The 27968-nt window shown below is 33.5% G+C and overlaps 3 protein-coding genes and 1 pseudogene across 4 annotated transcripts; 3 read left to right on the forward strand and 1 right to left on the reverse strand.

Moving 5' to 3' along the window:
• The first annotated feature begins 393 nt into the window (after positions 1-393).
• LOC146918717 (uncharacterized) lies at positions 394-9771 on the forward strand (annotated as a pseudogene).
• Positions 9772-10552: 781 nt separating this feature from the next.
• On the forward strand, positions 10553-23920 carry LOC146918718 (lupeol synthase). Its single transcript, XM_085720343.1, has 15 exons — positions 10553-10847; positions 18628-18813; positions 19004-19093; positions 20450-20647; positions 20741-20825; positions 20923-21089; positions 21215-21517; positions 21869-22111; positions 22214-22369; positions 22473-22519; positions 22633-22776; positions 22915-23092; positions 23165-23245; positions 23352-23435; positions 23536-23920. The coding sequence occupies exons 1-15, from the start codon at positions 10653-10655 to the stop codon at positions 23665-23667; spliced, it is 2289 nt and encodes a 762-aa protein (XP_085576469.1). The 5' UTR covers positions 10553-10652; the 3' UTR covers positions 23668-23920.
• LOC146918719 (uncharacterized) lies at positions 14288-17834 on the forward strand. Its single transcript, XM_085720346.1, has one exon. The coding sequence runs from the start codon at positions 14399-14401 to the stop codon at positions 16196-16198; it is 1800 nt and encodes a 599-aa protein (XP_085576472.1). The 5' UTR covers positions 14288-14398; the 3' UTR covers positions 16199-17834.
• On the reverse strand, positions 18572-27207 carry LOC146918720 (Pentatricopeptide repeat (PPR-like) superfamily protein). 2 transcript variants are annotated; one of them, XM_085720345.1, is made up of 4 exons: positions 25030-27207; positions 24041-24157; positions 19234-21555; positions 18572-18856 (listed from the first exon to the last, which is right to left on the reverse strand). In XM_085720345.1, exon 1 carries the CDS (start codon positions 27082-27084, stop codon positions 25264-25266), a length of 1821 nt encoding a protein of 606 aa, XP_085576471.1. In that variant the 5' UTR covers positions 27085-27207; the 3' UTR covers positions 18572-18856; positions 19234-21555; positions 24041-24157; positions 25030-25263. The 2 variants fall into 2 exon arrangements, with proteins under 2 accessions (XP_085576471.1, XP_085576470.1); XM_085720344.1 differs by lacking the exon at positions 18572-18856 and having other exon boundaries at positions 19097-21555.
• Positions 27208-27968: the final 761 nt, after the last annotated feature.

Consider the following 27968-nt stretch of genomic DNA (forward strand, 5'->3'; position numbering starts at 1 on the left):
AAATCTTTATTTAGTATACTCCTCTAAACGGCGTCTAACGACCAATTTAATTTGTACATTTTTGCACTAAAAGAATTCTTATATTTTATTGTTTTAATAAAAGCCAAAATGAATTCATTAAAATAGTTGGAACTTAATTTAATGAAAAATGTGTTCCGCACCATTATTGTCTGAATATTGATTTATACAAGTGTTAATTAGTCCTTCAAAAAAGTGTTAATTAATCAGGAATTGATCTCACTCTGGTTAGAGACTATGTATGTTTAGCAATATACACATTTTTTTAGGTAAGGCAATACACATTTGTGAGCTTATGGTTTTTAGATTACAATTTATATACTAAAAAAGACATGTTATGTAATCATCATTTTCTTACGAGTAATTTATAACTCAATGGTTAGAGACTATGTATGTTTAGCAATATACACATTTTTTTAGGTAAGGCAATACACATTTGTGAGCTTATGGTTTTTAGATTACAATTTATATACTAAAAAAGACATGTTATGTAATCATCATTTTCTTACGAGTAATTTATAACTCAATTTTTACAAGTTTATAGCATTTTTGGATAAGCTAGTTAGAATAGCGTATATGTGAGAACTACGTTACCCTCTCTTGTTTAGGGGGTAATTACCCTCTCATGATATCAACCAATCAAAATGTAATATGCATAGACAACATTAAATGTCAAATAAATGAATCAATTTTTTCTAAAAATAAAAAAGTTAATCTTAATCATAAGGTAACTTTTAATACTTTTAATTTTTATTTAGAGTAAATTACACTCCCCTCCCCTCTTATGTTAAAATATACACTTCCCTCCCTTTAAAAATAAAATCTACACTCCTCTCCCTATAAGATGCTTGAATTACAACTCTCCCTTAATAATTAAATATGTACTACACTTTAATCTATTTTAACATAAATAAATATTTTTATGATATATACTAATTTTGAACCACCATTTAAGAAAAATAAATTCATTTCTTTATAATTTAAATATCAATGGTAATTAAACTTAAATATTTTGCTATTAAGTTTATAATTTATAGTATAAAACTAATTTATAAATAACCATATTTTACTGTATTTAGTAATTATTGTAATTTTATTTTTTGGTTGTTTCATATTTTATAATAGGGTTTAAAACTATATGTTAATGTAATTGTGAATAAAAAATAGCGAAAAATATGTATTCAAATTTTATTTTTTCGTTGTTTCATATTTTATAATAGGGTTTAAAACTATATGTTAATGTAATTGTGAATAAAAAATAGCGAAAAATATGTATTCAAATTTTGATTATGTTAAAATAGACCCGCAGTACTTTTTTTTTTTAAGTGTGTTAGATTTTTATTTTATTTTTTGCTAGATTATTAAAAAAAATATTGAGGAAGTAAAGTGTAGATTTTAACATAAGAATAGAGAGGAATGTAATTCAAGCTTCTCTTAAGGGAGGGGAATGAAATGTTTTTTAATATGTTTGGAATAAGGGGGGAGGAGAGTGTATATTTTAACATAAGAGGGGAAGGGAGTGTAATTCAAGAATCTTGGAGGGGAGAAGAGTGTAATTTACTCTTTTATTTAATTATATTAAGGTGTCGGTGTCGGTGTCGGTGGTGTCGGTGTCTGCCGTGTGGTCATGTCTTTGATTTCTCTGATTATTATCCAGAGTTGTTGAGCTCTGCAGGTTTCAAATATATGGTGACACGTGGATGCTGTTGAATATCTGTTGCAGTCCTTGTGGCTGACTTCAGACTGCTTTGGAATCCTAGTCATTCGTATGATTGACATTGGACTAATTGGACTCGAAAGAGTCGATGTTTCTTGTTGCGTCGCTGCAAGGGGTTGTTGGTTCTTGGACTTTTCTGTGCTGACGGTTGGTTCATACACCAAATAGCTGACCTTTTCATTGGAGGTTGGATCATGTGTGGGTTAAAATGTTTGTAATGCCCGTTTGGGTTGTTCTGCACTTTTGTTTGTTTTTACTGGGTTAAGGTTTATGTCCCCCCAGTTTTTTTGTATTTTTTTTTCCTTTTTTTAATAATATTTATGAGCATTTGACACAAGATCAGAGTGTAGTTGAGAAATCACCTATTCTCTTTCTTGATGTTATTATGCTCTGGCCTTATCAAAAAAAAAAAAAAATTATATTAAGGTGTTCAATCTTAATTAATTTACACTACAAGACTTATAACAAATAAAATTTTTACATCAAATTTATTTCATCTGAATGTCCTTAAATTCATCACTTACATTCATAAAATTTCTTCCATTCCACAACCCCGAACGTGAGAACAAAAACATCTCCTTCATTCAAATTTCTTCTTTATTCTTCCCTATTGATCAATTCTTGTTTCTTTTTCGTTTTCTTCCCATTTTGATTGTTCAATTTTGTCGTTCCAAACTGCTGCAGTTTCAAATAATAGTGAGAATTGTCGTTGTTTCTAGAACCGCGTCAGGTATCATGACTTTTTTTTATTTAAGCAGCCAACCTAATAAAATCTGCTAACACGCATAGACCTGCCTCACTATCAGCCAAAGCCTTTAAGTCCAAACAAAAGAACAAAAGCCTCATGACATAACCATTTCAGCAGCAACCGAAAAAAATGCTAGCAAACTCCCAAAACATCACAGCGGCAAGACCTGCTAGCAATCCTTAAAGTATAATGGATGACTTACTCAATTGTTATAATTAACTACCTCACAACCAAGAAAAATCAAATCAAAAAGAAAAATCAACTCACCATACCTGACGTGGTTCTGGAAATAACGGTAATTCTCACGATATTTGGAATCAAACGAACGACGACGATTCTCACGAAAATTGAAAAATGCGGCAGTTTAGAACGAAAAAATTGAACAATCAAAATGGGAAGAAGAAAATTTATGAATGTAACCGATAAATTTAAGGACATTCAGATGAAAGAAATTTGATGTGAAATTTTAATTGTTTTAAGCCAGTCTTGTAGTGTAAATTAATTAAGATTGAACACCTAAATATAATTAAGGCAAGATTACATTAGGGGTCCTTTATCTTATTTTTTTTTTGTAACAATTTGGTCATTTATCTTTATTTTTTTCCGTTTAGGTCCTTTATCTCTCTTAAAAGCACATATACATCTTTTTTTCTCATTTTTTATTAAAAAATACATAATTTTATTTTTAAAAATATATTTTTATTAAAAATGAAAAAAAATCCAGAAATATGATGAAGATGTTCATGATCTTCATCTTCTTCCTTTGAATCTTCATCATCTTCTTTAAATAAAAAAAAATTCTACTAGAATATATCTCCAAATATCGTGAATTAATGTTATATTCATCTCAAATCTTCTTTTAAACACAAAAATCAAAACCTTAATTTCACAAATGTTGCAAGGCGGATGGTGGAGGCTTAGTCACTAGCGGAAGGGTTAGGCTTTACAAAAGTTAAGATTGTTCTGGAAACAACAAAATTGATGTGCAAAGCTGCTCTCAATTTTGGGGTTATTTTTATGCCGAGTTTGAATATTGAGTTAGAAAATAATAATAATATACGGTGTGCCAATTTATATAACTAATTTTTTTTTTTTGTGATGAAACTAAATCTCTTTTCTATATGGTTTTGATTTTTGTGTTTAAAAGAAGATTTGAGGTGAACATAACATTAATTCATGATACTTGGAGATATATTTGTGTAGAATTTTTTCTGATTCAATGAAGATGATGAAGATTCAAAAAAAGAAGACGGAGATGATGAACATCTTCATCATATTTCTGGATTTTTTTTTCATTTTTAATAAAAATATATTTAAAAAAATAAAATTATGTAATTTTTTAATAAAAAAAAAAATGAGAAAAAGGATGTATATGTGCTTTTATGAGAGATAAAAGACCTAAACGGAAAAAAATAAAGATAAAGGACCAAATTGTTACAAATAAATAAGATAAAGGACATATAATGTAATCTTGTCTATAATTAAATAAAAATTAAAAGTATTAAAACTTTAAAAGTTACCTAAAATTATTTTTTTTATAGAAAAAATTTACTCATTTATTTGACATTTAATGTTGCCAATGTATATTACATTTTGATTGGTTGATATCATGAGGGGTTAAATACCCTCTAAACAAGAGAGGGTAATCTAGAAAAAACCTAGCGTATAGCTTAAAACTTAAAGTTCATCATTTTTCTCTCTCTAAATTTTACCCCATTAATCTTAAGAAAAAAGGAAAATTAAATATATCTCTTTTATCTCATTTATATTTATAAGCTAGTCCAATCGTTAATTTTATTAAATACGGCAAATTCAATCAACTAGTTTTTTGTTTAAGGAATCAACTAACTTATTCGTTATCTTAGTAAAAAAATATTATATATCCTTAGCTATTAAGATATATTATCTGTTATAAATTTGTCCGCTACAAGTTTCCTTATTAACTATTTGCTATTTTTTCAAAACAAAGTCAAAGTATTAATTATAAATTAATCGCAACTTGTTTTGTAAATTATTTACTTTCCTGTAATAGGTTGAATAAGGCAGTGTTTGGTATCACGTTTTTTTCACGGTGCACGCTGTCCAATACATGATTTGCCGTGATTTTCCAAAGCTGAGAATTGTAGCGTTAGAGAAAACGTGGTTTTGGCCCTCTTCCACCGTGGGCCCAAACAGGCACTAAATTAGGCAATGGAATCCCTCTTTTTGTAAAAATAAAAAAATAAAAAATAGTTGTGATCACCGATAAGGAGTCTTGATCCTTGATCCTTATAAGGAGTCTTGATCCCTCTTTTTGTACAAATAAAAAATCTCTTATAAGGAGTCTTGATCCTTGATTTTTTTTCTTATTTTTTGGACAAGTTACGGAACGATATGATCAAACTAAACATCGGATTTTCTTATTTTTGATAGATGAAGTCCCATAAAAAGTCTCATAAATTTAAGATTGATGGTTCTTGTTTCGTACCCTTTTAGATTTTCCCCACCCTGTATGTTTCGTACCCTCAATTAGGTTTAAACTTAATGCACATGATGTGCTGGGACTATTGTTATTTTTTTTTAAATTATCAATTTAAAACTGTTACTTTTTTTTACCTTATATGTTTTTTGTGCGTCCGATTTTTTCATCAAAATACTCTTTGTTCGGATTTTAGAATCTCCGAACTATGTTCGTATTATAGAATCTGAAATATGTTTATATATTAGTAGCAATTAGATTTTTTTTTTCCATTTCAGCAGTTGTGAATTTTGCTTTTAAAAACAATCAAAAAACAAAGTGAAAAATAATCCAATTTCGAAAAAATCCCCCAAGGCATTTCCGGAAAAAAATAGGGCATGCGAGAAGGCAATAGGGTGGCAAAAGTAAGGGCCTCAATTTAATTAAATATTAACATACAATTTTTTTTGTTAAGTAGTCTAATGGTTAGAAATTCACCCTTAATGAATAAGTACGAAATTTGGGACTCAAACTCTAGCCTCTTCATATAAAATGTGATGTTTCTAATAATTGACTTATATGGTTACGCTCAGAAGCCCCAATACTTTAAAATTGGCGACGTACTTATATTCGATATGTATCTTGCATTGATACATGCCCGATACGCTCCGATACGTATAGGAAGAGTATCCCGTGATTAAATTTTATTTTTTAAAAGAACAATTGCTGATACATTTCAGATACTTTTGAGATACCCGAGGGATACAACAGTGAAAATCGATACATGTGGGATACTAGATTTTTCTATTATTTTGTTTTTCAATTTTTTCTTAAAAAAAGAAAAAGAAAGTGGAAACATGATTTTTCTAATTTCTTTTTTTCTTCTTTAAAAAATAAGACAAATGAGAAAACATTATAATATAATATACACATCAGGTAATGATGTTCTTTTTGGTATATAGTTTAACAATAATGATGGTCTCTTTTTAGTATATACTTCATCCGGAAGTCATAAATTGTCATCTAAAGAGTCTCCTTTATCTATGAATCATATAGAAGTACATCAACATACCCTATTTTACCTTTATCTAGAGACTCTCCTTTATCTTTTTTAATCATTTTTTTTAACCAATATCTTTTTTAATAATGAAAACTTAATTGAGATATAATATTACACATACAATATATATTTCATGCTTAATATTATGCAAACAATAGATATTTGGAACAATATATATTTTTCAAAAAAATAACACTGAGAATATCTTTGTGTTGAGAAGAAAGAGTTTTGGCATGTTGTTCAGCGTGAAGGAAGGAAAAGTGGGAGTGTTTTTGTAGTAGTCTTTGACGAATTGTAAATCAAAAGTCTAATGCCAAAAATAGTGTGTGCATTAAATGATGCTAAAAGGGTTGGAAAAAAATTCTAACTCAAACCATTGATTTTTCTTAAGAAAAGAAAAAGAGCCAACTTTATATATTAATTTTAGTTTCGTAGTCTTATGATATTTTTTTTGTTTTTTTTTTTGGAATAGTCTTATGAGATTTTAATGATGAAATGGTGTTTAAAGCTTGTTGATGTTATTTATTTATTTTTCGAATTTAAAAATAATATTAAGAATAATTTTTTTACTACACCATAAAAAAATTTGAATGATCACATTTATAAATAAAAAAGTATATTATAATTTGATTGTACTCCGCAGCCTGCTTCTAGTTGTGGTATACGTCGATTTCGCTTTGAGAATGCGTGGCTTGTTGAACTCGAATTTGGACCTTTTGTTTCTCAAAGATGGCAAGGTTATGGTGCTCATCCTCTTGTGAATAAACTCGAACAATGTGCTATGGACCTCTCTAAATGGAGCATGAATGCTAATCAAAACGCTATACAAGAGATCCGCAAGATTCAATGTAAGCTTGAAGTTGTCCGTTCGCATGTGGATGCCTCTAATGTGAGTTATTTCAACATGTTAAGGCACAGGTTGGATAAATTATTAATCAAAGATGATATTTTTTGGAAACAACATGATAACGATATGTTAACTGTGGCCTCCACCCTACAAGAGTTCAAACAGGCAGCTTTCTCCATGCAAGCAGATAAATGTCCAGGGTCGGATGGTTTTAATCCAGGTTTCTATCAGCATTTTTGGGACACTTGTGGTCATGAAGTTTATCAGGTAGGTTGTCATTGGCTAGCAAGTGGTGCTTTCCCACCACATGTCAATTCTACTAATATTACACTTATTCCAAAAGGTGATTCACAGATTTCCATGAAAGATTGGCGACCTATTGCTCTCTGTAATGTTGTGTATAAAATTGTAGCTAAGGTGTTTGCTATTAGGCTCAAACTGGTGTTCGATAAATGTATTTCTATTAATCAGTCAGCTTTTGTACCAGGTCGATCCATTTTAGACAATGCCATGGTGGCTATTGAAATTGTTCACTACATGAAGGCTAAGGCTAAAGGAAAGAGTGGGGATGTTGCACTTAAGTTGGACATTAGTAAAGCTTATGATAGACTAGATTGGGATTATCTACGAGATATCATGATTCAAATGGGTTTCTCATCTCGATGGGTTAGCTGGATTATGCTTTGTGTTGAGACAGTTGATTACTCGGTCTTGGTTAATGGAGCATCGGTGGGTTCTATTGTACCAGGGCGCGACCTTCGTCAGGGTGATCCCCTTTCACCTTATTTGTTCATCATTTGTGCTGAAGGTCTTTCCTCCCATATTCGCGAAGCTGAACATCGTAATAACATTAGAGGTACTATGATATGCACAGATGCACCAGTTATTTCTCATCTTCTTTTTGCAGACGATTGCTTTCTTTTCTTTAGAGCTTGTGAACGTGAGGCTGTTTGTATGAAGAATATTTTAGCTACCTATGAAGAAGCTTCGGGGCAGGCCATTAATCTCCAGAAGTCAGAATTATTTTGTAGTCGCAATACTCCAGTTGATTTGAAAGATCTCATTGCTACTACTCTTGGTGTTCGTCAAGTGCTAGGAACAGGTAAATATCTTGGACTACCATCCATGATTGGACGTAGTAAACATGCAACTTTTAAATTTATTAAGGATCGTATATGGAATAAAATCAACTCCTGGAGTAGTAAATGTCTCTCGCAGGCTGGAAGGGAGGTTCTCATTAAGTCTGTTTTGCAATCTGTCCCTTCCTATGTGATGAGTATTTTCCTTCTTCTGGGATCCCTCATTAATGAGATAAAGAAAATGTTAAATTCCTTCAGGTGGGGTCATAATTCAGCGAATTCTCGAGGCTTGCACTGGCTATCTTAGGAACGCCTTTCAGTTCCCAAGGTGTTTGGAGGTATGGGTTTTAAGGGCCTTAAGGCTTTCAATATGGCTATGGTTGGCAAGCAGGCTTGGAAGTTGGTTTCTTCTCCAGACTCTCTAATCACTCGTTTACTCAAAGCTAAATATTTTCCTCGAAGTGACTATTTTGGAGCTAGCATAGGCCACAATCCTAGTTATGTTTGGCGTAGCATATGGAGTGCCAAAGACATGATTTGTCGTGGTTTTCAGTGGAGTATTGGCACAGGAGAACACATTCCAGTTTGGGATCACCCATGGCTCATTAATGCTGCACGAATTTTACCGTCTACTCATCATCATTTGCAGTGGCCATCTATCACTGTGTCTGACTTGTTGGTTACACCCCAAAAACAATGGAATATGGAGCTAATTAATGCTTTTTTTGACAATGCTACTGCTAGAAATATTTTTAATACTCCGTTATTCCTTTCGGTAACTCATGATGTGCCTGTTTGGAAGTTCAAGAGGGATGATATCTATTCAGTTAAAAAGGCTTACAAGGGTATTTTGAATCATGACGTGGCAGTTGTACAACATCGTGTGTCGGGTAACTGGAATTGTATTTGGAGTTTAAAATTGCCCCCAAAGGTCAAGAATTTCCTATGGAGAGCTTGTCGTAATTGTTTGCCCACAAGAATCCGATTGCAATCAAAAGGAGTTCAGTGTACTAATAGGTGTGCAGTGTGTGATGATTTTGGTGAGGATAATACCCATTTGTTCTTTATGTGTGATAAAAGCAAGATTTGTTGGCAGCGGAGTGGATTATGGAGTCTTTTGATGGCTGATTTTGATATTGATATAAGCTTTCAAACCAATGTGTTTGCTATCTTACAACACCTGGACCAGCAGCAAAAGCAGGTTTTCAGTGTGACCCTCTGGAGTATATGGAAGCATCGAAACAATAAAGTATGGAACAATGTTACTGAAACAGCTCAAACTATTTGTGCTCGTGCATGATCTCTTCTTAGTAGTTGGAGGAATGCTCAGTCTATTCGTCATCCTATCCCTCATCATCCCACTACGGCCCAAACGACTTGAAGTGGATTAAACCAAGTCCCGGTAGATTTAAATGTAATGTTGATGCGTCCTTTTCTCAAGCTCAGAATCAGGTTGGCATTGGTGTGTGCATTCGAGATGATGAAGGTCGTTATGTTCTGGCTAAGACTGAATGGATGTCTCCGCTCCTTGATGTGGATTGGGTGAGGCTTTAGGTTTATTATCAGCCATGTACTGGGTTCGCGATCTGCAGCTAGGTATTGTGGACTTTGAGCTTGATTCCAAAACTATGGTAGATAGTCTTTATGGTAGTAATAACGGCGTCTCTAATTTTAGCGCAGTAATCAATGATTGTAGACGCCTGTTAGCTTCTGATTTAGTAACCTCTGATGTTAGATTTATCTGGAGACAAGCCAACGAAGTTGCTCATAACTTTGCTAGAGTGGCTTTGCGTCATGCTAGTTTCCATATTCATATTAGGATTCCATCTTGTATCTCTACTATTATTATGAATGAAATGCAATAAGTTTCTTCTTATGAAAAAAAATAAATATATGACGTGGTAACATTGTTATATATGTTGTGGTTAAGCGACACCTAATATAAGGTAAGTAATAATGGTGGTTTTTATAACATCAAGATGGTAGCTCAATTGGGGGGGGGGGGGGGGGGGGGGGGCTAGATCTATAATTTAGCTTGCACACTTGTAATATAATTAATTTAGCTTGCGCACTTTTATTTTAGATATTTTTGAAATTTTATTTAAATTATTCAAAGAATTTAATTTGTATACATCAGTGACAATACAAACGTTTTTACTCAATCAAATCATTTTACGATGCCGTGTTTTTAAATTAGTTCTTGAAATATCTCTACAAATATTATATTTTTAAAAAGTTAAATTAACTAACTTAAATTGACACGAGGAGAATCGAACTTTAGAGTTCGAAGAGGAGCACATCTCAGATTTTAAGTCAATACCACCGGAACAACTATAATGGGTTTATCTCTCCAAATATCTATTGACATGTTTTGATGGTCGGACAAGTGTCGAAACATTTTAAATGCATAGAAATTAGTTAATATCTTATATAAAATCTACTACTTCATTTTCTCAATATATCTTTCTTCTTATCGAATCAATCATTTTACTCTAATAGTATAAATAAATTGAATCTTATTTTGGTATTAATTAATTACTCCATGCAGTCCTTTTTGGGTCATTGAATAGTGATCGATGATTCACAGCTTCACATATACGTGTGACTGTGTGAGTATATATACACAGACAACTCTTGAGCCATGGCAGAACCTAACTATTAAGGTGTAGTTAATATTATTAAGGTTTTTCATTTTCTTTTCCAAATTATCTCAACATATATATAGAGAGAGAGAATAAAGAAAAAGATGTGGAAGTTGAAGATAGCAGAAGGAGGAGAAGGGTTGATTTCTGTGAATAACTTCATAGGACGTCAACACTGGGAATTTGATCCAAATGCAGGAACACCACAAGAACATGCTGAGATTGAAAGGCTACGCATTCAATTCACCAAAAATAGATTCTCCATCAAACAAAGTTCTGACCTCTTGATGAGGATGCAGGTATATATAATATAATTAGTTAATTCATTCATTACTATGTCTATATAACCTATAGATATATAATTTCAAGTAGTTAAAACTAGTTATCTTAAATCTTGCTACTATCTTATATTATCGTGTAGCAGCTACAAATTGACTCCTAAATAACTAGAAAATCCAGAGTTCAAAATGGGTTATGCTATCAAGAGATGACCTAAGGGCACTTGTTAAAAATGAAAATAAGTGATAAATTCAAGATATTATTTGTCAAAAAACAAAATCAAGTTATTAAATGCATTGTTTTCAAAATAAAGTTTCTTTTTTAGACATCTTATCACGTGTTTTTAAAGCATTTGTCAGCGTCCTCGCGAGCTTAACTCAGTTGGTAAAGACAATGCATTAATATATGCAAGGTCTGGGGTTCAAACCCCGGCAAAAAAAAAGAAGCATTTATTAGCATTTTTATTTTAATTTGATATATAATCAAAGTAATTAGCTAGTGGAGTATTTTTTTTTGAACAACTATATTATTAAAGAATCCAATCAACTCAATGAGAGCAGACGGGACATAAGAGTCCTGTGATACAAAATGGCAGAAGCCACCAAATAAGTAAAAACAAGCTAACCACTCATCTAACAAAAGCCTATGGTAGTAGCATACGATAATTGCTCTTCTCCCATCTGATTTTGCTCATTTCCACTTAACGTGAGTTAATTGACGTTGAAAAATACACATACGTGAGTTAACTGATGTTGAAAATGTACATGCGTGAGTTAACTCATGCTCAACAATTTTGATGGAAACGAGCAAAACCAGATGAAAGAAGAGCAATTTTATTTTTTTTGGTGGTGGCCGGGGTTTCAACCTCGTACCTTGCATATTTTATGCATTGTCCATACCAACTGAGCTAAGCTCACGAGGACAAAGAAGAGCAATTCTCATAACATACAATGCTCCCTATATCCAAAACAGAAACAAAACAACACCAGACAGAATAAAAGCGGCCTACATAACAGTGGCTTGTGAAAATCTTGGTTTTAAATATGTTTTTAATCCATAAAAAATTACAAATTTTAAGTTTATACCCTACAAAAAATTTATTCACTTTTTAATATTATTTGCATTTTTTTACCGGAATTATATTTGCATTTTATAAAGACTATTTTAAAAGAGTAAAATATCCATTTTTTGTAAAAAGTTTTCAAGTCATGGACTATTCTTATAAACTACTTCATGTTCACAAATTAAAAATCTTAATTTACTTGATTTCAACAAACCGAGTAAAATAAAGTTAATTATGTTATAACTTATTGATCGTCCAAAATAAAGTGTTCTCCTTCATTGCCTCATACTTGGTATCCAATTCATTTAATTGCAGATATCGTTAATGTAATTTATCTTAAATTTCAGGTTATTATCTAACTATTACTTGTAATGCTTAACTCAGTTTCTAAATACTTGTACTTTTGGAGAAATTTTTTGTTTCACATTATTTGTCACTTTCAAGTTTTAATGCAACATTAATTATTGGTTTGTCAATAATACATTTACCTTTTTTTTCAATAGACTTAATTGCAATTTTGGTCACCATATTTTAATCATTTTATGGATTTAATCCCCCTATTTTAAAATCTAATAGTTTTGGTCTCTTCATCGTATTTTTGAACTAAGATATTAGTGATGTGATTATTAAATAAATGTGATATATTTACCTGATGGTAGAAAAATATCAACATTAACGAAATTGTAAAAATAAAAAATCATTTAAAACATGTTATATCATCATATTTTAGACGAAATATTCTATTGATAGACTAAAACCGTCAAATTTTAAATGGTTAATTAAGTAAATGGTCTCTATAAATATTCAAAATTTTATTTTTACTCCTTACAAAACCACACTTTTTAGTCCTTCAAACATTTTCCTTTAGCTTTTTTGAGACCAAAGTTTCAGACGGAAATTTTTTACAATGACTAAAAATGTTGATAGAAAATTTTACGGGGACTTAAAATGCTAAGGGAAAATTTTACATAAACTAAAAAGTGTGATTTTATTTTGTAGGGACTAAAAACAAAATTATAGATATTTATAGGAAGCATTTACATAGTTAACCGAATTTTAAAATATAGTGATCAGTTCCTAAAAAATGTAAAACTATAGTGACCAAAAAAGTATAAACAATTAGAATAGGAAACTTCCTCAATACCGTACGTTAAGATGAGTACATAACATAACTAGATTGCGTTACTTGGAAGAAATTAAAGTACACAACAACTATATATAATCTCTGCATTTTTTACTTTTTAGTACTTACCATCGACTTCATAGGATAAAGATTACGTGCAAGTACACCCCTAGATTCACTAGATCGTATCCTTTAGTGATTTATGGTTAATTAGTGATGACATCATTCTCCAAAAACATGCAGGTCTTTTTTCTCACCATTTTTGGCACGTAAAGTTACGTATGGTTTAAGTCGTTAGTTACAAACCATAAAACACTTCAACGTCTTGTTTTTATTGAAAGGATTAGATTAGGTTTGAAGAATTGTGGAAGAGATATAGCAAGGGGTTGATGCAGGAGGGTTTTATTAGTAATTTAGTAGTATTTATTATTTAGCCAAATCTTAGTAATTTTATAGAACTTTCTATTATTATTTCGTTTTATTTTATTTCGGTCCACGGGTTTGTTATTTCTTTTACTATATAACCAGAACTTATGTAGCCTAAGAGGCACACTTTTTGATTCAATAAAATTATTCGAGATTTTCTCTCAATTCTGGTGGATTCCGGAAACCCTTATTTTGATAGGTTTGTCGCTTGCAACCCTATTTTCACAAGTTTGTTGGTTGCAAACTTGTTCTTTTCTATCTAGGTTTAGCGCTTGCTAACCCTACGCTTCCGTACTGCGTCAGTTGGTATCAGAGCAGGTTTCTCCTGTTCTTTTCCTAACGGATCAGCCATGGGAGATGAATTGATGATGAGGGAAGAGTTTGCCGGCATAACCGTGACTCTTACCACGACCATCAAAGCTTTCTTAGACCAGATGGTGGCGTGGACAGCTAAGGTTGACAACAACAACGCCCACAACAACAACAACAACAACAACAACGGAAACAATCCGAACAGAGGAGTAGAACCAATTCCGGTTATTAGGGTTTGTAATAACATCCCTACTATTGTTACGTACCGAAAATCAAAATATGCCAATGAATCTGATTTGGAATACTATGAGCGTAAATATTACACAAAGTTGAAGGATGATTACTACCAATTTGAAATCTACGATTCAGTATATCGTTGTCCGTTTTGTTACAACAAAGATTACTCCTTGACCGGCCTTTTGAGACATGCTTTCAGAATTGCAGGTAACTCGTGTTCGCGTAAGATGGTTAAAGATATTGCTAGACATTCTGTTTTAATAACGTATATTCTAAGAATTCTTGCGCTATTGAAAGAGGAGACTGATCGAAGATAATTCAGTCACTGAACCTGTTGTTAGTATTGAGGAGACTGATGAGCACATGGAGCTGCAAACTCACTTTTCAGATTCTCAGTCGCGAACTCCTCTATGTCAGATGTGAATAGCTCTTTCAAGAAAGATAAATCTTATTTCCCTCATTCTAATTCATTGAGCACTATTGTTGAAAATATACAATCAGAACCTGTTTTAATCGCAACTTCTAAATATTATGAATCAGAAATTGAAGACATATCCACAACAGGTCCAAGTTCAGAAATTAAATTTGTGGTAGAGCATCTCGACAACTCCTCTTCTGCCGTTAGTGATCATTCCGGATCACATGACGAAAGTATGTCGATGGAGAAGAAAGGGTTATCAACAGTGGACAGCTATGGGTCCTCTCAAGACCTCACTGTTTTTCCACTATCAGAACCACCGACAACCAACCACCGAGATTCGACGACGTGTGAGAATCCTTTGCAGTTGCAGCCGAAACTCACACCAACGCGTAAGATGAAATTATCAAAGTTGTGGGTCAATGAGTTGAGAATTACAGACCAAATATTGGATTGGGAAAAGCTAAAACGTACAATGTTTGAAGGGTTGCTACCCCCCATTACACCATCGAACAACTATTCCAATGCCACTGTGAGAAAATCACTTCTAGATTCATCATGGGTAACAAATTTGAGTGAAAAGAAATTGCTTCTATCAACAAGAATACAGTTCGAACAGTGCAACAATATGACTCTGACGCCACCGCTAAAACCGCCATATCAGTACTCCCAACAGACAAAAGCGATATTTCAAAACTGCATAAACTGTGGAGCATGCTTAGGAAAGTACTCTTGTGCTACATGTAAATTCTTTAATGATGATATTTCAAAGCAGCAATACCACTGTGATGAATGTGGCATCTGCAGAATTGGTGGTAGTAATAACTTTTTCCATTGCAAAAAATATGGATGTTGCTATTCCGTGGAAATCAAAGAGGGGCATAATTATGTAGAAAGAGCAATGCATCATAATTGTCCTATTTGCTTTGAGTATCTGTTTGATACATTGAGAGAAATCAGTGTCTTACCTGTGGCAGCTCCGTCTAGGCCAGACATATTTGTGCGAAATCCGGCAACAATCTCACCGCCACCAGAACCTCCGGACACCAGGATGCAAGCGGTATCTCACCCACAAACACCGTCGACGGCATCATATGAGTTTGATGCAGAAAAAGAGCTCCATGAACCAAAGATGGAGTTACAATTCACGGTAATCATCTTGAAGGTCGTGGATGTGCAGAAAATGGAACCACTCCGAGAATTCGTCGAACACTTAGGTGGCAGCCACACTACTAAAGAATCAGAAGTCTCGTCTAAGCCCAACAGTGAACAGTTCACCCAATGTCTTGATGCTACTATGGATGATGTTGAAGCTTGCAAGGATGTTAACATTGCTGTTATGATTGGAGGATTCCCACGGAAGGAAGGAATGGAAAGAAAAGATGTAATGTCTAAAAATGTTTCAATTTACAAGGCTCAAGTTTCAGCTTTGGAGGAGCATGTTGCTACAAATTGTAAAGCGCTAGTGATTGCCAATCCAGCAAACATAAATGCTCTAATATTGAAAGAATTTGCTCCATCAATCCCCGAGAAAATTATAACATGTCTAACTAGACTTGACCATAATAGAGCATTAGGCCAACTCTCTGAGAAGCTAAATGTTCATGCTAGTGTTGTGAAAAATGTTATCATTTGGGGAAATCACTCCTCAACTCAATATCCAGACTTCAACCATGCAACCGTGGCAACAAGTAATGGACAGAAGCATGTCAGAGAATTAGTTGCTGATGATAATTGGCTAAACAGTGAGTTCATCATAACTGTTCAGCAGCGTGGGGTTAGCAAGCGCTAAACCTAGATAGAAAAGAACAAGTTTGCAACCAACAAACTTGTGAAAATAGGGTTGCAAGCGACAAACCTATCAAAATAAGGGTTTCCGGAATCCACCAGAATTGAGAGAAAATCTCGAATAATTTTATTGAATCAAAAAGTGTGCCTCTTAGGCTACATAAGTTCTGCTTATATAGTGAAAGAAATAACAAACCCGTGGGCCGAAATAAAATAAAACGAAATAATAATAGAAAGTTCTAGAAAATTACTAAGATTTGGCTAAATAATAAATGCTACTAAATTACTAATAAAACCCTCCTGCATCAGGGGGTGGACCCAGACTCGAAATGCTACAACCATGTTGCACTATCAATTCAACTTTCATTGCATTCATTCGGTGTATGTTGCTTTCATTTACTAATTTCGGTATCACGGTGGAAATGTCAGAATCACGGATCCACCTTGATGTTACAGAAATTATATCTTATAGCTTTTAAAAAATTACAATGATTACTCGTGATTCTAAATACTTCACATGATTTCAAACATAAAATTAGTTTTGCATTTATAATTATAAAAGAAAAGCATGAAACTTTAATTCCCATAAAATAAATTTTTTCTAACCAAAAGTAATTAGGACTATGACCCACAATAGACTCCCAAAAGTATCCAATACGGTTTAAGCTTTTTGGACATGCTATAAGATTGATCATCAAAAGAAAAACAATGTGTCCTTAGAGTTAGATATATGTGTTACGTTCATTTACTTGGTATTTTTATTAATTTTCCAAATATACTATGAAGTGTTTTGTGAAATGAGAAGTCATAGTTGAACACGCACTAGCGTTTAAAATTTTATTATTTTTTAAACAAAATTATACATAAAGTGAACATTAAAATAAATACACTAAAAAATACCCTATTTTTTAAAAATTTGAAATTTATTAAAAGGAGTTTAGTTATAGAAAAAATTTGGTGTACATTTTATATGGATGTATATACCTTAAGAGAGAATGATGTAATTAATGTGATAAATGGATGTATATACTTTATGAGAGAATGATGTAATTAATATGATAAATTGATAAAATGATAAGAGAGAAATAGAGATAAAATGGAATGTTGAATATATGTGGGGAAAATGGGTTGTTCAAATATTGCAAATATCGTTTCTCTATCTTTTTATATACGATTAAAGGAAATAGAAAAATGAACAAACACGTTAGTATTCGAGGAGGTTGAGTATCTCAACTGGGTTGAATTTATGGTTAAAGAAATGGAGGTTCAGGGTTCAAGTAGGGGTGGAAAACGGGTCTGACCCGTCGGACCGGCCCGTTTGGCCCGCTATTTTTGGCGGGCTGAGTCGAAGTTTTGAACTCGCTTTCTATAGTTGGCTCGTCTCGTCTCGTTAAAATACGGGGCGGGCACGGGGCGGGGCGGGTCGGCCCGCTTAACTCGTTGGAAACGGGACGAGCACAGGGCGTGGCGGGCCGGCCCGCTTAACTCGTGTTTCAATTGTTATTTTGAGTCTTATTTTATCTTTTTGGATTTATTTTGGTTGTTAGATATATTTTGAGACTTATTTTATGCTTTTGGATTTATCTTGGTTGTTGAGTTTATTTATTTTGAGACTTATTTTATAATTTGGTTGTTGGATATATTTTATGATTTGTTTTATGTTGCGCATTTTCCTTATTTTGCTATTAGTTATGATGTTGAATTCGACTGCTATTAGTTATGATGTTGAATTCGACAATTTGATAATTATCTTGTTTTTCACAAATTTACTTGCTACATATTCTTTTATATTTTTTCAATAAAAGTAACATAGTTTTTTTTTTTTTTTTGTAACAATTAAGTAGTAAAAAAAATAAAGAAAAAAGTTTTAGTTTGGCGGGCCGGCCCGCCAACTCGCAAGCCCGCCACTAAACGAGGCGGGGTGAGATTTTGGACTCGGTCACAAAATTTGACTCGGCTCGTCTCGTCTCGTTTTTAGCGGGCTTGGACGGGGCGGGCCTAAATGGGGCGGGCCGGCCCGCTTTGCCATCCCTAGGTTCAAGTCCTGACAAAGAGAAAAAACTAATGTAACAATTAATATAACAGTTGTCATTGGAAGGAAAAAAAAAACGTGTTAGTGTTCGTCTGAACGCTGGTATAAATAAAGACGATATACATTATTTTATTTATCTTTTTCATGTCTTAATAACTTTTTACTTGATAAAAATTATTTACAATAAGCGATTTTTTTACTTATAAAAACTAGTTTTTTTAGGAGATATAAAAACTAGTTTGTAAACGGTTTTTTTTAGCCTTGTAGTAAAATACTTTTTTTTTTGTTAAACTTTCTTGTAGTTCTAAAAAGTAAACTTTGTTGCAGTTCGTAAGAAGTGCAGTAGATTAATTTCCAATGTCATTTCTAAATATGGTGATTGAATATTGATGAACATGCAGCTAAAAAAAGAGAATCAATGTAGCCCCATTCCACCAGCAGTTAAACTGAGAGAAGAAGATATCATAACAGGGGAAGCATTGATTACAACAATAAGAAGGGCTACAAGTTTCTATTCCTCAATTCAAGCTCATGATGGCCACTGGCCTGCAGAATCTGCTGGCCCTTTGTTTTTTGTTCAACCATTGGTGAGTGAAGTCCCTTTGATCTTCGATTGAAACTCCCTTTGATCTTTATACAAAAGAGAAAATTTGGTCAACAATTTTTATTGATCCAGCCTTTTCTTATATATAAAACTGGAGAGATTACTTAGTACTTGCTGATATTGATGACCACTGGACGTATTGATATTTGTAACTAATTACTATATGCATACAGGTAATGGCCCTCTATGTTACAGGATCCCTTGATGAGGTTCTAGGACCTCAACATAAGAAGGAAATTGTTCGGTATTTATATAATCACCAGGTATTATGTAAATCATGCATTTTACTTCTATACTAAATAAGAATATATTTTTCCTCAGAATAATTGAGATCAAATAAAGACCCTGAAAAAAAAAACAAATAACTGTAATCCTAACAAATTGGGATAATCATAGACTTAACTGAACGAGTTAGGAAAGTTGACAAAACATCATGACCATTCATCCCCCTCTTCAAAACTATAATTGTTTGTCGACACTGGCAAATGCCTCACCATCACTCACATTTGCATTCCTTTTCTACTTTGACTCCTTCCCCCTATTTTGCTTCAGACAATGTTTCTTTAGCTGCCCCTACTCCTTGCTATATATATACTTATATATAAGCACTTCATTGAGGCAAAAATCCCTTTAGATGAGGATCCCTTCCCCTGCTCAGAATCAAAGATGTTGCTTCTGCACCATCTTCACTAAACAATAGACAGTTCTCTTCAGTTCTTTCAACTCCGTATCCTCCTTCACATCGGTAACATAGATACTATCTCTTCCATATAATGAAGCTTTGATGCTACTTACAAAGATAAACATCATAAACAAAACAAATGAAAGAGAATGCAACTATATGTGTTTCTGCCAAGGTAGCCTATGTCTATGCAGCAGCTTTAGAGTATACAGAGGTTCATCTTATTAGTTTTTCAGGGAGAATAGGTTAATTGAGTAATTGCTAAAAAATACAAGGAGAAAAATCCTAAACCTAAATAAACATCCTTTACACTCTATCACAAAGAAAGCATCATAATAGGTCTCGCCCAAAGTTTTGCAATGTTTGTGATCTGATATCAACTTCCTCTGGAATAACCCACAGCTCAAAATTCAAGACATATATGTCAACAATGTTTGAATTTGATGAATGGTGTTATAGGATAACTGTAAATTTGAATATGACAAATGAAAAGAAGAATAAAATATAAATGAACAAAATTAAATAGCACACTAACCAGGATCAATTTAAGTTTAGGATTAAGCTAATTGTGTAAGGTTTGGATAGACTAAGTGAGGTGAAATAATCTTTTTTTGCGGTCATCATTGTGCACAAGGTAAAGAAAAAAACAATATTCACCATTTTATTATTCAGTAATAACTTATATGCGAATTGTGGTCGGCGAGGCACAAGTTAGAAATCCCCTTTTTCTTAATTGCATTTGAAAACCTAAGACTTCCTTGCATTAATTTCCACACATGATACAAAAGACCCTTTTTGTCTAGTAAGTATTATTTTAGTGTCTCTCAACTCATCGATAAAATGATGGAAGGTAGTACCAAGAAAGTCATATACTGTCAAGATTCATAGAATAATCACTCAATCAGTTATTTCAATACCATTTGTGATGAGGTGACAGAACGAAGATGGTGGATGGGGATTCCATATAGAGGGTCATAGCACAATGTTTGGATCAGCATTGAGCTATATTGCACTGAGGCTGCTTGGAGAAGGACCTGAAGATGGTGAAGACAAGGCAATGGAGAGATGCAGAAATTGGATCCTTGACCATGGTGGTTTAGTGGCTATTCCATCATGGGGAAAGTTCTGGGTCACGGTAAATTAATTTAATTCATTCATTTTATATATACAGCAGTGCATTCTATTTTAGAGAAATATGCATCAAAATAAGCAATCACGCTATATATAGGTACTTGGAGTTTATGAGTGGCGAGGCTGCAATCCACTTCCACCAGAATTCTGGTTTCTACCAAAATTCACCCCTATTCATCCAGGTGCATACCTAGGTCCTACATTAATTTGGGGTTCCTTAACTTCTATATGCAACCATTATCTTGTCTAATGCCTTGGTCAAATTAAATATGCATTCAGGGAAAATGTTGTGCTACTGTCGGTTAGTTTACATGCCCATGTCATATCTATATGGGAAGAAGTTTGTGGGCCCTATCACTGATCTAATCAAATCACTGAGAGAAGAACTGTACAATCAACCTTATGATCAAATCAACTGGAACAAAGCCCGGAATACTATTGCTAAGGTTTGTACGTGTGTGGAACCAATCTATATTATCTATATCTTTAATTGATATGCATACATACAATTGTTGATTTGATGCATACATACATATAGATATATGAAACTGAAAATGGCATGCAATTTCAGGAGGATCTGTACTACCCACATCCTATGATTCAAGATATGTTATGGGGATTTCTTTATCATGTGGGAGAGCCTTTTCTGAATTGCTGGCCTTTCACCAAGCTTAGACAGAAGGCATTAGAAATTGCAATTAATCATGTGCGTTACGAGGATGAGAACAGTAGATACCTTTGCATTGGAAGTGTAGAGAAGGTATTATGTTTGATAGCGCGTTGGGTTGAAGACCCGAACTCAGAGGCATACAAACTTCATTTAGCCCGAATCCCTGATTACTTCTGGCTTGCAGAAGATGGCTTGAAAATCCAGGTTAATATTGTATTTTTATTCATTCAACCAACTAAGGCCTGCAACATTTCATTTAATTTTGTTAAGATATATAAATATGATTAGTATCTTTAGGATATTGAGTTATTATGCCTTGATTATATTTCTTTAGCTTTCCTTTCTTAGTTGATTCTTTCTCTAATTATTGGAACTGACTAGGATACTCATGTGTACATATACACACATTCCCCATATAATAGAATCAGATTTTCAGTTTCAAGTAATTTAATATAAATTAATCATGGTATAATATTATCCTTCAAAAAAAAAAAATCATGGTATAATATTACTCCACTAAAATTAACAGTTGTTAAATAATAATAATGAATGCAGAGCTTTGGGTGTCAAATGTGGGATGCAGCATTTGCTATACAAGCAATACTTGCTTGTAACGTGAGTGAAGAGTATGGTCCTACACTTCGGAAAGCACATGACTTCCTGAAGGCCTCACAGGTAGTTGAAAATCCATCCGGTGAGTTCAAAGCAATGTACAGACACATATGCAAAGGATCGTGGACATTCTCAATGCATGACCAAGGTTGGCAAGTCTCTGACTGCACCGCAGAAGGACTCAAGGTTTTACTAATTATATCGTCATATATAAATGTTAACTATTTTTGTAGGTTTTTCAAAATATACATGCATGGCATGACATGATATTCATGAAAACACATGCAGGCCGCACTCCTGTTGTCAAAAATGCCAACTGATCTTGTTGGAGAAAAATTGGAAACAGAGCGACTCTACGATGCTGTTAATGTCATCCTCTCGCTACAGAGCAGTAATGGCGGGTTCCCTGCTTGGGAGCCTCAAAATTCTTACAGTTGGTTAGAGGTATGCTATGAAGTTACTCTTATTCGTCAAACATATTATTATATAAAAGAAAAGTTTGTAAGAATGACAACCAACTAATTCTATGCATGCATGTCTACTGCAGAAATTCAATCCAACTGAATTCTTTGAAGACACACTGATTGAGAGGGAGTAAGATATATAGCAACATCAATCATAAACATATATGTGTGTGTATACATATTCATTGTTGAAGCATATATAAATTTCTCACTGCATATATGTGTTCATTGTGAAATTAATAGGTATGTTGAGTGCACTGGTTCTGCAATGCAAGCCCTGTATCTCTTCACAAAGCTACACCCAACTCATAGAGCTAAGGAAATACATCACTGCCTTTCCAAAGCAATTCATTTCATTGAAAACACACAAAACCCTGATGGATCCTGGTATTCTATCTTCTACTCTCTCTATTTATTATACACCACCTAATGATCTATTGTGTTAAACATGAGACTTTCTTTAATTTTTGTTTGGTTCATGATTTAGTATAGATAGACATAATTAGTACATACACTACTCCACAGGTACGGCTGTTGGGGAATTTGCTATACGTATGGCACTTGGTTTGCTGTAGAGGGACTAACAGCTTGTGGAAAGAATTACCGTAACAGTCCTTCCTTGCAAAAAGCTTGTCAATTTTTATTGTCAAAGCAGCTTCCTAATGGGGGGTGGGGAGAAAGTTATTTGTCAAGCCAAAACAAGGTATATATATTATTGTATATTCATTTTGCTTTGAATGAGAACTCACTTGTTTTTCCTTGTTAATTTAAATAGGTATATACAAACCTAGAAGACAACCGTGCAAATTTAGTTCAAACTTCGTGGGCTTTGTTGTCCCTTATTGGTGCAGGGCAGGTTAGTATTGTGAAAAATAAAGCTAGCTTAGCTCCTGCCTCTTGGTAATTATAAATTATGTTAATAAATGCGCTTTTCTAATTATGAATGTTTTTGTTACAAAAAGGCTGATATAGATCCTACACCCATACACCGTGGAATGAAGTTAATAATCAATTCACAGATGGAAGATGGAGATTTCCCACAACAGGTAATTAGTGTAGCACTTCTCTCCTTCCATCAATTTTATATACTATTCTTATTCATTAATTAATTATAAGTTGATAACAAATTAAAAAATGCAACTACAGGAGATAACAGGAGTATTTATGAGGAATTGTACCCTGAACTACTCATCATATCGAAACATCTTTCCCATATGGGCTCTGGGAGAGTATCGTCACCGAGTCTTGTCTGCACAAATTCCAAATGCTGCACCTTGAATTGTAACTACTCACTACCCAGGTGCTAATTGGTTGTACACATCAAGTTATGAAACTATAATTTGATTATTATTTTTCCGAATTTTGTATTTTCTGGCAGTTTGTAAAAAAACTGTCGATTGGTTCTTTTTAAAATAAGTCTTTCTTCAAGAATATCATCGGTAACTGTAAGCATATTCATTTCAGCAACTTATCATGTAACTTATTCCTTTTCAGAAACGCAATATATATTTTCAGTTCTATTGCATTTTAAGATCTTGGACTTTGATTCTATATCCCATCCCAATGGCATTTATAACCTGATTTAAATTAATGTTACGAAGACAATTGGTCTTTGAGGAAATTAATACAAAGCACAATTGAAGGAAGTTACCAGGCAAGTGAGCTGCACCACCAGCACCAGCATATTAACTTTTTTTCCTCACTCACAGCATACAAGGCGTAAAGAGAACATCGTTTCTGGAGTACGGCGTGCTGAAACTATTCTCGCCTAAAGTTTGATTCAGGTACATTTACGTCAGGATAAACAATTTTATACAGTACAACACCTCTAAAAGGGAAATTAAAATGATGCACACCAAACATCTCCAAGATTTCAGCATAACTTTCCATAGCAGGCAGATCTAAATCAGAACCCATTGAGATCCACACACATGGACCAACTACGTTTAATGAACAAAAAAGAATGACAAAGTGTGCGAGTGTCAAAATTTTCACTTCTTAAATATCAAACAAAGCAATATTAAGAGTAATAGTTTCAGTATTCACCAAAGAGTGAATAGAAAAATAAAGGATGATTTAAGCAATATCAATGAAACAGATAACAATTTATTTTCACAATTTTATTTTATTCACTTCAAATGTGGGGAAGAAACAAGTAAATTGTTTCACTATTGTAAGCATAAAACGGAAGTAATATTCTAACTGTGAAAAATTTATGAAACACAACTGAATGATATTGTTTTCATAATAGGCTATTAATTTAAAAAGAACAAAATGTCTAAATATATGAAACAACTTAAATGTGAGAAATGAATACACAGTTTTAATTATAAAACAATCTATTTTTTTCTTCAATTAGAGAAAATAAAGGGGTCAGTTCAATATGAAGTGATCAACCTATTTTTAGGGATAAAAATATGAGTTGCACTTGCATCTTAAAGAAAGGTGCTAGGGTAAAAAAGAAACACATCTTCAAGGGCTTGTGCATAGTTTCACAACACTCAGTCCTTACAAGCACCAGACTTAAAAGTAATTTGTTAACTGGATTTGATCTTCTGATTGTTTATTTGATGCACTAAGTTATCTGAATCATGCACACCCATTATAGGACATGATTAAGATGAGGAAAAGATGCCTTACACGAAATTGACACAATCTTGAATTCTGTGGGAGGACACACGAGGCAGTATGCAGATGATCTGCTGAGTTCGTGAGCTTGTATTTAAAAATAAGCATCATCCAAAGTAGGAAGAGAGAGGTATAAATTAATAGAAGTTGGTGTTCAAATCTTGCACTTTCGTCTATAGAATCAAATTCCCATAGAAGTAGGACACTGCATTAGGCAATAGTTGAGTTCTCCTCCACTCACCTATCTCATGTAGGCAGACCAATTTTGGACCGAAAACTGGAAAAGTCCCCAACTCCTCCCTGGTTTCCAATGCCATCCACCTCAATGGCACTACATCCTGGCACCTTTCTGATATGCAAATCTTTCATCTTACTTCTCGTTTTGCTTGCATCTTCCCATCTGTCAGCAGAAGCATAAATGCTAGCAAGGAGTGAATGAAGACTCGAATCGCTGGATTTCACTTTTGCTAGTGCTGAAGCAATCCTTTCACCCATATCAGTATTGCCATAAGTTCTGCAGGCACTAAGCAAAGATCCATAAATTGCAACTGTTGTCTCATTTTTTTGGTCCGGCAACTTCCTTATCAACTCCTCCGCCTCACATAACAGTCCAGCTCGACCAAGAAGGTCGATGAAACACCCATAGTGTTCTAAATTTGGCTCAATACCATATATACATGGCATGGAATGAAATAACTTGCGGCCTTCTTCTACCAATCCTCCATGACTACACGCATTCAAAAGAACAATAAAAGTAACATCATCAGGTTTTGCCCCAAATAGTTTCATTTCTTCAAACAACTCCAGTGCTTCGCTGGTCTTACCATTCATGGCCAGTCCACAAATAATCGAAGTCCACGAGGCAGTATCCTTTTCCTTCAATCCAATAAAAACCTCCAAAGATTTCTCTACACAACCACATTTAGCATACATTTCAATAAGAGAAGTACCAACCACAGCATCCACCACGATTCTGTTTTCACGTATATAATCATGAATCCACCTTCCATGCTCTAAAGTTCCCAACTGCGCACAACACGTAAGAAGAGCAACCACAATAAACTTATCAGGCTTCACTCCTCTAACTTGCATCTCCTCAAACAACGTAACCGCCACATCAAAACGATTAAACTGCACATACCCATTAATCATAGCCGTCCAAAGAACGACATCCCTCGTCGGACTCTTATCAAACAAATCTCTCGCTTTATCCAACTCACCACAACTCACATAACCAGTCACCATACTAGTCCAACAATTCACATTCCTCTCAATCATCCCATCAAAAATCTCACGAGCCACATTCACATAACCACACTTACAATACATATCCAACAATGCATTCCCCATAATCATCGTAAAATCCAATTCCTTTTCAATAAAACCATGAATCTCTTTCCCAACCTCCACATTCCTCAACGCAGCACACGCAGTCAAACTACTAACAACAGTAGCTTCACTAATCATCACATTACCTTCAACCCTCATCCGTTGAAAAACTTCCACCGCTTCTTGAAATCTCCTACACTTAACACAACCAGATATCATAACATTCCATGAAACATTATCTCTCACAGACATTTCATCAAACAGTTTACGTACAAAATCAATCCGACCCAGTTGAGCATACATATCCATGAACGAATTAGAAACATAACTATCACAATCTAAACCAGTCTTAACAACAAAAGCATGAATTTTTGTCCCTTGACGAAAATCTCGAATGAAAGCAATAGCCTTTAAAACAAAAGGGTAAGTATAATTATCAGGGTAAAGAGCATTTAGTCTTAATTGATTGAAAAGAGAAATGACGGTGGAGAAAGAGTTTCGTTTGAGGAAGGATTTGATGAGGAGATTATAGAGGAAGAGAGAAGGGTGATGAGTGTGGTTGAAGATAGAAAGAGAATAGTGAAAGTAATCGTTGTTGAGATGAATGGAAACGGAGAAGAGTTTGTTGAGAGTGTGAGTATCTTGATGGAGACCAGTTGTGAAAATGAGAGAATGAATTTGTTGAAGATGATATATTGATTTGCAGTTTTTTAGAAGAGAGATCAATCTTCCCTTCATTTTTACGCTCTATTTTACTTTAAGAACTTGTAGCACATCAGATAGAAGGTGTATTTAAATTTTCGGCACATTCATTTTTTTTTAACCAAAACTCAAATTTTGAAGTCTACATCAAGGGAAAAAAAAAAATCCCAGAAACTGAACCAACAATAATTTGTTGAAGAATACAGTATAATTTGAGTTATATTTCCTTTGACCTTGTATCACGTAATGTATAGTAAGGAAAAAATCCCTAAAAAAACACATAATATGTCATAGACACACATATACATACAGCGGCGAAGCTAGAGAAATTTTTACGAGGGGGCCAAATACAAATAATTTGTTTAGGTAAATTTTTTTTTATATATTTTAAAATATTATATATTAAATTTAAAAGTTAAGTATGTTTAATCTCTAACTTTTTTTTTCAACGTATCTTTCTAAAAGTTTTTTTTTTTTCAACGTAGACAAATAGGTTATTTGCATGAAATTATCGTCTATTATGTTTGCCTATTGATAATTTTTATTGCTAAAAATGCTTTCTTTATAGTTGTTGTAGAGAATGAAATGTCAAAATAAGGCAAATAAGTTTATTAATCAAGTAATAATTTTTTAACCTTTTAATTTATGCTAATTATTTGCAAATGAATTTGGTTGAGGTAGCTAAAAAAATATTATTGGGGTAGCTAGCCATTTAATATACCTAATGAGTCAATAAAAATAAAAATTTTGGGGTAGCCAAAGCTACCCCATCCTTTCAAAGGGAATCGCCCCTGTATACATATTAGTCTTAACTTTCAGTAATCCTACTCCACATGATGTAATTTTATTGCTAATTCAGCAACACCCTCCTTTCTACATGGCTGAAAATATTCAAGTTCACAACCTCTTGAGTTGCATAT

Source organism: Medicago sativa, chromosome 6 (assembly GCF_051527215.1).
Source record: "Medicago sativa cultivar Bolivia chromosome 6, Bolivia_mono, whole genome shotgun sequence".
Lineage (NCBI taxonomy): Eukaryota > Viridiplantae > Streptophyta > Magnoliopsida > Fabales > Fabaceae > Medicago > Medicago sativa.

Bases quoted from the DNA above. Each gene is read 5' to 3' on its own strand.
- LOC146918720 (XM_085720345.1), bottom strand. From the start codon at position 27,084: ATGAAGGGAAGATTGATCTCTCTTCTAAAAAACTGCAAATCAATATAT.
- LOC146918719 (XM_085720346.1), top strand. From the start codon at position 14,399: ATGTCAGATGTGAATAGCTCTTTCAAGAAAGATAAATCTTATTTCCCT.
- LOC146918718 (XM_085720343.1), top strand. From the start codon at position 10,653: ATGTGGAAGTTGAAGATAGCAGAAGGAGGAGAAGGGTTGATTTCTGTG. The intron at 23,093-23,164 runs GTATATATATTA...TAATTTAAATAG, and splicing joins ATTTGTCAAGCCAAAACAAG to GTATATACAAACCTAGAAGA. The intron at 23,246-23,351 runs GTTAGTATTGTG...TGTTACAAAAAG, and splicing joins CCCTTATTGGTGCAGGGCAG to GCTGATATAGATCCTACACC.